Here is a 9,889-nt window from a genome sequence, read left to right on the forward strand (position 1 = left end):
CCCCCTTTCTCCCTCCCCCTGCCATTCTGCCCCCTTTCTCCCTCGCCCTGACGTTCCGCCCCCTTTCTCCCTCCCCCTGCCGTTCCGACCCTATTCTCCTTCCCCCTTTCTCCCTCCTCCTGCCGTTCCGCCCCCATTCTCCCTCCCCCGCCATTCCGCCCATTCTCCCTCCCCGACGTTCCGCCCCCATTCTCCCTCCCCCTGCCATTACGCCCCCTTTCTCCCTACCCCTGCCATTCTGCCCCCTTTCTCCCTCCCCCTGACGTTCCGCCCCCTTTCTCCCTCCCCCTGCCGTTCCGACCCTATTCTCCTTCCCCCTTTCTCCCTCCCCCTGCCGTTCCGCCCCCTTTCTCCCTCCTCCTGCCGTTCCGCCCCCATTCTCCCTCCCCCGCCATTCCGCCCATTCTCCCTCCCCGACGTTCCGCCCCATTCTCCCTCCCCCTGCCATTCCGCCCCCTTTCTCCCTCCCCCTGCCATTCCGCCCCCCTTCTCCCTCCTCCTGCCGTTCCGCCCCCATTCTCCCTCCCCCTGCCATTCCGCCCCCTTTCTCCATCCCCCTGCCGTTCCGCCCCCTTTCTCCCTCCTCCTGCCATTCCGCCCCCTTTCTCCCTCCTCCTGCCGTTCCGCCCCTTCTCCCTCCCCTGCCATTCCGCCCCCTTTCCCCCTCCTCCTGCCATTCCGCCCCCTTTCTCCCTCCTCCTGCCGTTCCGCCCCCTTTCTCCCTCCCCCTGCCGTTCCGCCCCCTTTCTCCATCCCCCTGCCATTCCGCCCCCTTTCTCCCTCCCCCTGCCGTTCCGCCCCCTTTCTCCATCCCCCTGCCGTTCCGCCCCCTTTCTCCCTCCTCCTGCCATTCTGCCCCCTTTCCCCCTCCTCCTGCCATTCCGCCCCCTTTCTCCCTCCTCCTGCCGTTCCGCCCCCTTTCTCCCTCCCCCTGCCGTTCCGCCCCCACTCTCCCTCCCCCTGCCGTTCCGCCCCCATTCTCCCTCCCCCTGCCATTCCGCCCCCTTTCTCCATCCCCCTGCCATTCCGCCCCCATTCTCCCTCCCTCTGCCATTCCGCCCCCATTCTCCCTCCTCCTGCCGTTCCGCCCCCTTTGTCCCTCCCCCTTTCTCCCTCCTCCCCGACGTTCCGCCCCCATTCTCCATCCCCCTGCCATTCCGCCCCCTTTCTCCCTCCTCCTGCCATTCCGTCCCCTTTGTCCCTCCTCCTGCCGTTCCGCCCCCATTCTCCCTCCCCCTTTCTCCCTCCTCCTGCCGTTCCGCCCCCTTTCTCCCTCCTCCTGCCATTCCGCTCCCTTTGTCCCTCCCCCTGCCGTTCCGACCCATTCTCCCTCCCCCTTTCTCCCTCCTCCTGCCGTTCCGCCCCCTTTGTCCCTCCCCCTGCCGTTCCGCCCCCATTCTCCCTCCCCCTTTCTCCCTCCCCCTGCCATTCCGCCCCCTATCTCCATCCCCCTGCCATTCCGCCCCCTTTCTCCCTCCTCCTGCCGTTCCGCCCCCTTTCTCCCTCCTCCTACTGTTCCGGCCCCATCCTCGTGGTGCCCCACCTTCACACGGCCAATTGAATAGCAAAGAGACACTTTGCTACCCGATTGGGTGATTCTTGACTGTCATTCAGCAGCAATTTTCCCATCTCCAGTAACGAACGAACACAGTTATTTTTACTGCCCCTGTGCTTTTTCTCCTGGGTTTTGCTCGCAACTTAACCCCCGGTCCCATTTCACCCTCACCCGGACCCTTACCTGTCCCTTTGACCCGTCCGTCCTGCTCCTCCACATCTTCCTGTCCCTCTGTAGACTCCTCCATGCTCTCCGTCTCTACTCGCTCGTTGGCATTCTCCCTTTCGCTCTGAGCGGGGCCCATCGCCTGCTCTCCCTCCGCCGGGCACAGCTCCTTCTCCCTTTCCGCCTCTGTCCCTCCTTCCTCCCGACTCTCGTTGCCGTTAGGGTCGGCCTCGCTCGCCCTGGGGCTAGGGTTCTGGCCGGCCTCACCCAGTGGCTGGAGGGGCAGCGAGGAGGACTCTTTGGAGGCTCTCTTGCTCCTGTTGAGTGCCCGCTTCATTGTGTGGACTGCGGAGAAGCAGAGAAAGGCCGTCAGAATAGCTCGAATCAAAAACCTTCGGGCTGAGGAGGGGATAGAAACATAAAAGATAGGAGCAGGAGTAGGCCATTCGGCCCCTTCAATGCGATCATGGCTGATCATCCAAATTCAGTACCCTGTCCCTGCCTTCTCCCCATACCCCTTGATCCCTTTAGCCTTAAGAAATATATCCAACTCCTTCTTGAATATATTTAACGAATTGGCCTCAACTGCCTTCTGTGGTAGAGAATTCCACAGGTTCACCACTCTCTTGGTGAAGAAATTCCTCCTCATTTCTGTCCTAAATAGCTTACCCCTTATCCTTAGACTGTGACCCCTGGTTCTGGACTCCCCTACTATCGGGAACATCCGTCCAGCATCTAGTCTGTCCAGTCCTGTCAGAATTTTATAAGTTTCAATGAGATCCCCTCTCATTCTTCTAAACTCTAGCGAATACAAGTTCAATCAACCCAATCTCTCCTCATACGTCATTCCTGCCATCCCAGGTATCAGCCTGGTGAATCTTCGCTGAACTCCTTCCATGGCAAGAACATCCTTCCTCAGATAAGGCGACCAAAACTGCACACAATACTCAAGGTGTGGTCTCACCAAGACCCTGTACAACTGTAGCAAGGCATCCTTGTTCCTGTACTCAAACCCTCTCGCTACGAAGGCCAACATACCATTTGCCTTCTTAACCGCCTGCTGCACCTGCATGCTTACCTTCATTGACTGGTTCACAAGGACACCCAGGTCTCGTTGCACTTCCCCTTCTCCCAATCTATTGCCATTCAGATAATAATCTGCCTTCCTGTTTTTGCCACCAAAGTGGATAACCTCACATTTATCCATGTTATATTGTATCTGCCAGGCTTCTGCCCAATCACCCAACCTGTGCAAATCATCCTGGAGTTTCTTGGCATCCTCCTCACAGCACACACGCCCACCCATCTTTGTGTCATCTAGTTCCCTTGTCCAGATCAGTAATATATATTGTGAATAGCTGGGGTCCAAGGACTGATCCCTGCGGTACCCCACTAGTCACTGCCTGCCACTCGGAAAAAGAGCCGTTTATTCCAACTCTTTGCTTTCTGTCTGCCAACCAGTTCTCTATCCAAGTCAATACCTGTAATGTAAATACCTTTAAGGGGGGAACTATGTTTTACAGCTCATGTATACTGCAGTACCGGCAGTGACCACACCTGTATATAGTACTGAGCAGTAATCTGTACAGATCAGTTGCAGTGTGAGCCACGTTGAGTAAACACCTGTTGTACCGTTCTCCGCAGTCTGTGTCTTATTATACACGGACGCAACATTGGCGACGAGGCAGGTTCGAACCTACCTGCAACTCTGCATCACCTCCTGGGGATTCGTTCCTGGAGATCAGTCGATTGGAGGTCAAGGCCAGAGACTCGGGCGTCGACCACGGGCAACCGCCCAGTCATCCAGCAGAGACTCGAGAATTGCGGGGGAGGCTGTCGAGAGCCAGGCTTGGCTTTCCAGTCGAGGTGGTCCAGCGAAACGAGCTGGCAACAGGTAGTATGCAGGCCCTTCCCGGACAGCGGCGGGCAAGAGCCCGACCGAGCGGCACAGCAAAGGGCCGAGCAGCGTTGACGGGGGAGAGAGGGAGAGGGCAGCGCGCACAGGGCGCAGCCGGTGTTCAGGGGCCAAGCAGCGTCGGAGAGAGGGAGAGAGAGACGCGCAGAAACCCCCGAGGCGCCGCCATTGCCACAAGGACCGCCGAGAGCGGCATTGGCAGCAGCGCAGGAGAAGCGCGCGAAACCTACAGGGCGCCGCCATTGCCACAAGAACCGCCGGGAGCGGCGTTAGCAGCAGCGGGGGAGGAAGGAAAGCGCGGGAGATGCCATTTTAAGCCATTGGGAGATGCCATTTTAAACCACACCCAAAATGCCGAAGAGTGGTAGTATCACCGCATTTGACAATGAAGTCGAAGATTGGACTACATATGTTGAACGAATAGAGGTGTACTGCAAGGCAAATGAGGTGTCAGATGACAAGAAAGCATCGGTATTGTTAAATTTAATGGGTGCAAAGACGTTTGGTTTATTACGAAATCTAGTAACCCCAATGAAGCCAATGGAAAAGAGTTCTGAAGACATAGTAACAATACTAAAGGAACATTTAAACCCCACACCGCTGCTGATAGCAGAAAGATTCAAGTTTCACAAACGGAACCAGCATAAGGATGAAAGCAATGCTGATTATTTAACAGAACTGCGCAAACTATCGAAACACTGCCAGTTTGGAGCGGGACTGGCAGATATCTTAAGGGACAAGTTTGTGTGTGGGCTTCAAAGTGAAGGAACCCAGAACGGCTTTTATCTGAAAAGGACCTTACGCTAGAAAAGGCTTTCAGCATTGCGGTATCATATGAAGCAGCAGCACGGGATGCTGCAGAGATACAACAGAGACCGCAAGAATATGGCACAAACGAAATGTCATATGGAACAGAGAAGTGCTATCGCTGCGGCAGAACAACACACGACCAGAATGATTGCTGGTTCAAAGACAAAGTGTGCAGACAGTGTGGAAAAGTAGGACACATAGCACGAGTCTGCAGGTCAGGAAAGAAAACCAGCAATAAGAAACCTACCAAAGGAAAGTACAAGAAGGTACATAAGATGACGGAGAATAGTTCAGACGAACAAAAGAGTGATAACGACTCCGAAAGCAGGGAACTGAGTTGGCTGAAACTACATAATGTGATCACAACGGAGGATCACCGAACCATTTGGGTCACTCTCAGGTTAGCAGGAGTCCAGGTAAAAATGGAATTGGACACAGGATCAGCCCTAACAGTCATAAACCGACGGGACTACGAGCGGCTATTCTCACACATACCCTTGAGAGACACAAAAATTATTTTGAAGACGTACACGGGGCAAAAAGTCTACCCCAAAGGAAAAATAAGGGTGACCGTTATATATAACGGTAAGGAAACACCAAAACTAGACCTGTATGTATTGCAAGATGGAGGACCACCATTACTGGGACGTGAATGGATCCGGAAAATACAACTGGATTGGCATTCCATACAGGCACTGACTGTGGCTGACAAAAAGGATGACGACATCACACCTGGGCGACTGTCAAAGATCCTAACTGACGCGAAAGAAGTGTTCCAGCAAGGACTCGGAACACTAAAAGGCATGACAGCGACGATGAAAATTGAAGAAAACGCAAGCCCAAAATTTTTTAAGGCCAGACCGGTAACTTATGCGATCCGCCCAGCCGTCGAAGCAGAGCTGGAGAGTCTGGAACGTTCAGGTGTACTGTCCAAGGTAGACTGGAGCGAGTGGGCTACACCCATCGTCCCTGTGATGAAAAAGTCATTGAGCAGCATGCCTGGGGAACCAAGGAAGGTTTGCATCTGTGGGGACTTTAAGGTAACAGTGAACCCGGTCCTTCACACCGTACAATATCCACTTCCGCGGATTGAAGATATTTTCGCCTCGCTATCTGGAGGGAAACACTTCACTAAGATTGATCTGGCCCAGGCGTATCTGCAAATGGAGGTAGAAGAAGCATCAAAAATATACCTCACAATCAACACCCATAAAGGTCTCTACCAATACAACCAGCTGGTATTCGGGGTAGCATCAGCTCCGGCTATTTGGCAGAGAGCAATGGAACAAGTCCTGCAAGGGATCCCAGGGACCCAGTGTTATTTGGACGACATCCTGGTCACGGGCGAAAATGACAGTGATCACCTTGCCAACCTGGAGCAGGTGCTCACTAGATTGCAGGAATATGGGCTCCGAGCTAACCGCCCCAAATGCGAGTTTTTTAGAAAACAGATCTCGTATTGTGGCCATGTTATCGATAAAGAGGGGTTACATAAGTCCCCAGAGAAGACTGAGGCAGTAGTCAAGGCTCCAGCACCGGAAAATGTGTCACAACTGAGGTCGTTCCTCGGGCTGGTAAACTCCTACCATAAGTTCTTGCCAAATTTGTCGACAACACTACACCCACTGAACTCCCTACTGCAAACTGGGGTGCCATGGAAGTGGAGTGACGAATGTAGACGAGCTTTCCAGAAGAGCAAAACACTAATCACATCGAAAGAGGTATTGGCCCATTGCCACCCAGCATTACCAATTCGGTTGGCATGTGATGCGTCACCCTACGGCATTGGAGCAGTGCTGTCGCACAAATTCTCGGACGGCTCAGAGGCTAATAGCCTTTGCGTCACGATCACTAACCTCAGCCGAGCGTAACTACGCCCAGATTGACAGAGAGGCCCTCAGCCTAGTGTGGGGAGTGAAAAAGTTCAATCACTATCTGCACGGGCAGAAATTCACCTTGCTGACTGATCACCAGCCTCTTGTCTCCATTTTTAATCCGAAGAAGGGCGTTCTGGTGATGACTGCGCAACGACTACAAAGATGGTCACTTTTTCTAGGGGCGCACCACTATGAGATTGAATATAAGGGCACGAAACAGCATGGAAATGCTGATGGGCTATCACGCCTGCCACTGCCTACTGCGGAGGAAGCACCAGCAGTGGATCCTGTCGAAATATTCCATTCGACTATAGTTGAATACCTACCGGTAACTAACGCTTGTATCAAAAAGGAAACCGAAATGACCCGACACTGTCTTGGGTATATGATTTGACGGTGAAGGGATAGCCAGCACATGGCGACTCACTGTTGCCAGCATTCTCGACAAGGAGAGAACAGCTGTCAGTGTGCCAGGGGACCTTGATGTGTGGATCCCGAGTGGTAATTCCACCCAAGTTAAGGGATAGAGTGCTCAATGAGCTTCATGAGGGGCGTCTGGGAGGGGTAAAAATGAAAAGCCTAGCCAGGGCTTATGTGTGGTGGCCGGGAATCGATAAACAAATCGAGGACCTGACCAAGAGCTGCTCAGGATGCCAGAAAGTCCAAAATGCACCACCACAGGCCCCTCTACACCCATGGGAGTGGCCCTCATCTCCATGGTAACAGGCACATATTGATTTTGCTGGTCCATTCATGGACTCAATGTTTTTAATAGCCATGGATGCGCACTCGAAATGGCCCGAGGTCATCAAAATGTCCTCCACCACCACGGAGAAAACTATTGCAGTCCTACGGACCATTTTTGCCAGGAATGGCTTGCCAGAACAGATTTGTTCCGACAACGGACCACAGTTTGTGTCCGAAGAGTTCCGGAGGTTCTTGAAAAAGAATGGGGTAAGGCATTACACATCCGCCCCGTATCATCCAGCCACAAATGGATTGGCTGAGAGGTTCCTACAAACCTTTAAGAAGGCAATAAAGGCTATGTACAATGACAACATTCCGCTGCAGCACAAGGTGGACAATTTCCTGTTCGCCTACCGGAATGCGACACATGCAGTCACCAACCAGGCCCCAGCAATGATGTTCTTTAACCGAAGGTTAAGATCTCGCCTGGATTTGCTCAGACCAAACGTACGAAGAGATGTTGAGAGTAAGCAATTCCAGCACATCCAGGAGAAGCCAACAAGGAGCTTCAATGTAGGGCAACCAGTCTTGGCCCGCGACTACCGAACAGGAAAATGGCAGCCAGGAACGATATGCACACGGCAGGGCCCACTAATGTACACAGTGGACGTTGGGGAGAGCATCGTGGGACGCCATGCTGACCAGATCCTAGAGTCACAGGAACAAGTCAACCCCATGCCTCGCCCATACGTACCTGGTCATGAACCCGGCGTACAGGTCGCATCTACCCCAGAAACAGTAGCATCGGAAGCTGATGAACCAACCGACGACAGGGGGCCAGAATCGCCTCCGCACCAAGAGCAAGACACTCGGGAAAGGCGCTATCCAGAAAGGATCAGGAAGCCTCCCCAAAGACTGAATATATAAATAGACTATTTTCAGCTAATGTTGCATGTTAAAAGTGTTAATTGTAATTAGTTTGATATTTAATTGTTAAATGAGTGTTATGATACTGTTAATCTAAAAGGGGAGGAATTGTAATGTATATACCTTTAAGGGGGGAACTATGTTTTACAGCTCATGTATACTGCAGTACCGACAGTGACCACACCTGTATATAGCACTGAGTAGTGATCTGTACAGATCAGTTGCAGTGTGAGCCACGTTGAGTAAACACCTGTTGTACCGTTCTCCGCAGTCTGTGTCTTATTATACACGGACGCAACAATACCTTGCCCCCAATCCCATGTGCCTTAACTTTACACGCTAATCTCTTATGCGGGACCTTATCGAAAGCCTCTTGAAAGTCCAAATACACCACATCCACTGGTTCTCCCTTATCTATTTTACCAGTTACATTCTCAAAAAATTCCAGTAGATTAGTCAAGCACGATTTACCTTTTGTAAATCCATGTTGACTTTGTCCGATCCTGTCACTGTTTTCCAAGTGCTCTACTATTACATCTTTCATAATGGACTCTAGCATTTTCCCCAGTACCGACGTCAGGCTTACCGGTCTGTAGTTCCCCGATTTCTCTCTACCACCTTTTTTGAATAGTGGGGTAACATTAGCTACCCTCCAATCCATGGGTACTGTTCCAGATTCCATCGAATGTTGGAAGATGATCAGCAATGCATCTACTATTTCTAGGGCCACTTCCTTAAGTACCCTAGGATGTAGATTATCAGGCCCTGGGGATTTATTGGCCTTCAATCCCATCAATTTCCCTAACACCATTTCCCTACAAATATTGATTTCTTTCAGTTCCTCCCTTTCATCAGACCCTATGTTCCCTGACATGATCTGCATTCAACACAGAGCACTGCTGGCCCGAGGGGGGTGGGATGTAGGAACAGGAGGAGGCCATTCAGTCCCTCGAGCCTGTTACACAGGAACCGGAGGAGGCCATTCAGCCCCTCGAGCCTGTTGTACAGGAACAGGAGGAGGCCATTCATCCCCTCGAGCCTGTTACACAGGAACAGGAGGAGGCCATTCAGCCCCTCGAGCCTGTTACACAGGAACAGGAGGAGGTCATTCAGCCCCTCGAGCCTGTTACACAGGAACAGGAGGAGACCATTTAGCCCCTCAAGCCTGTTACACAGGAACAGGAGGAGACCATTTAGCCCCTCAAGCCTGTTACACAGGAACAGGAGGAGGCCAATCAACACCTCGAACCTGTTACACAGGGACAGGAGGAGGCCATTCAGCCCCTCGAACCTGTTACACAGGAACAGGAGGAGACCATTCAGTCCCTCTAGCCTGTTACACAGGAACAGGAGGAGGCCATTCAGCCCCTCGAGCCTGTTAGAGGAACAGGAGGAGGCCATTCAGCCCCTCGAGCCTGTTACACAGGAATTCAGAGAAAGATTGGGGGCTGGAAATAGAGGCGTTTGGGGGGAGGGAGGGGGATGAGAGGTTGGGGGGGAGGGAGGGGTAAGAGAGGTTGGGGGGGAGGGAGGGGGAAGAGATGTTGGGGGGGCGGGAGAGGTGTGGGAGGTTGAGGGAGGGGGGTGCTCAGCTGGGCTGCCAACCTCAGTCAAATAGCATGCCAACACGTGGCTGAGGGGCAGAAGGGCGTACCTCAGCGAGCCTCAGCACCTTCAGGGGAGGTGTGCGCGCGCACGCGTAGGCAGGGGATGAATACAAGGGAGGTGCGCGGGCTCTCACCGTCCTCCAGTGCCTGGTCTGCGAAGTACTCGGACGATCCCGAGGCCAGTTTCGCCAGGTCCACATCATTGGCCTTCAGGAGGTCGGCCAGTATCTGGGCCGGGGTCTCGGTTCCTGGGCGCTCGTCCACACCCAGCTCCCCAGTCCCACTGTCCTGCGAAATGCCGTCACTCTCCTTGGCTGTGAACAGAGAAATCACCATTATGGGGGTG

At 53.1% G+C, this 9,889-nt stretch overlaps 1 protein-coding gene across 1 annotated transcript in view; it reads right to left on the minus strand.

The window, feature by feature from the left end:
* LOC147109754 (uncharacterized) overlaps positions 1 to 9,889 on the minus strand; it is a 135,038-nt gene that overhangs the window by 22,040 nt on the left and 103,109 nt on the right. Inside the window, exons 8-9 of the mRNA XM_086002364.1 lie at positions 9,678 to 9,877; positions 1,739 to 2,065 (exon numbers count right to left, since the gene is read on the minus strand). Coding sequence (XP_085858490.1) covers positions 1,739 to 2,065; positions 9,678 to 9,877 — 527 coding nt within the window. The remainder of the gene's footprint in view (positions 1 to 1,738; positions 2,066 to 9,677; positions 9,878 to 9,889) is intronic.

The sequence above is a fragment of the Somniosus microcephalus genome, chromosome 12, assembly GCF_052327205.1.
Source record: "Somniosus microcephalus isolate GS21.2 chromosome 12, FLI_Smic_1.0, whole genome shotgun sequence".
NCBI lineage: Eukaryota > Metazoa > Chordata > Chondrichthyes > Squaliformes > Somniosidae > Somniosus > Somniosus microcephalus.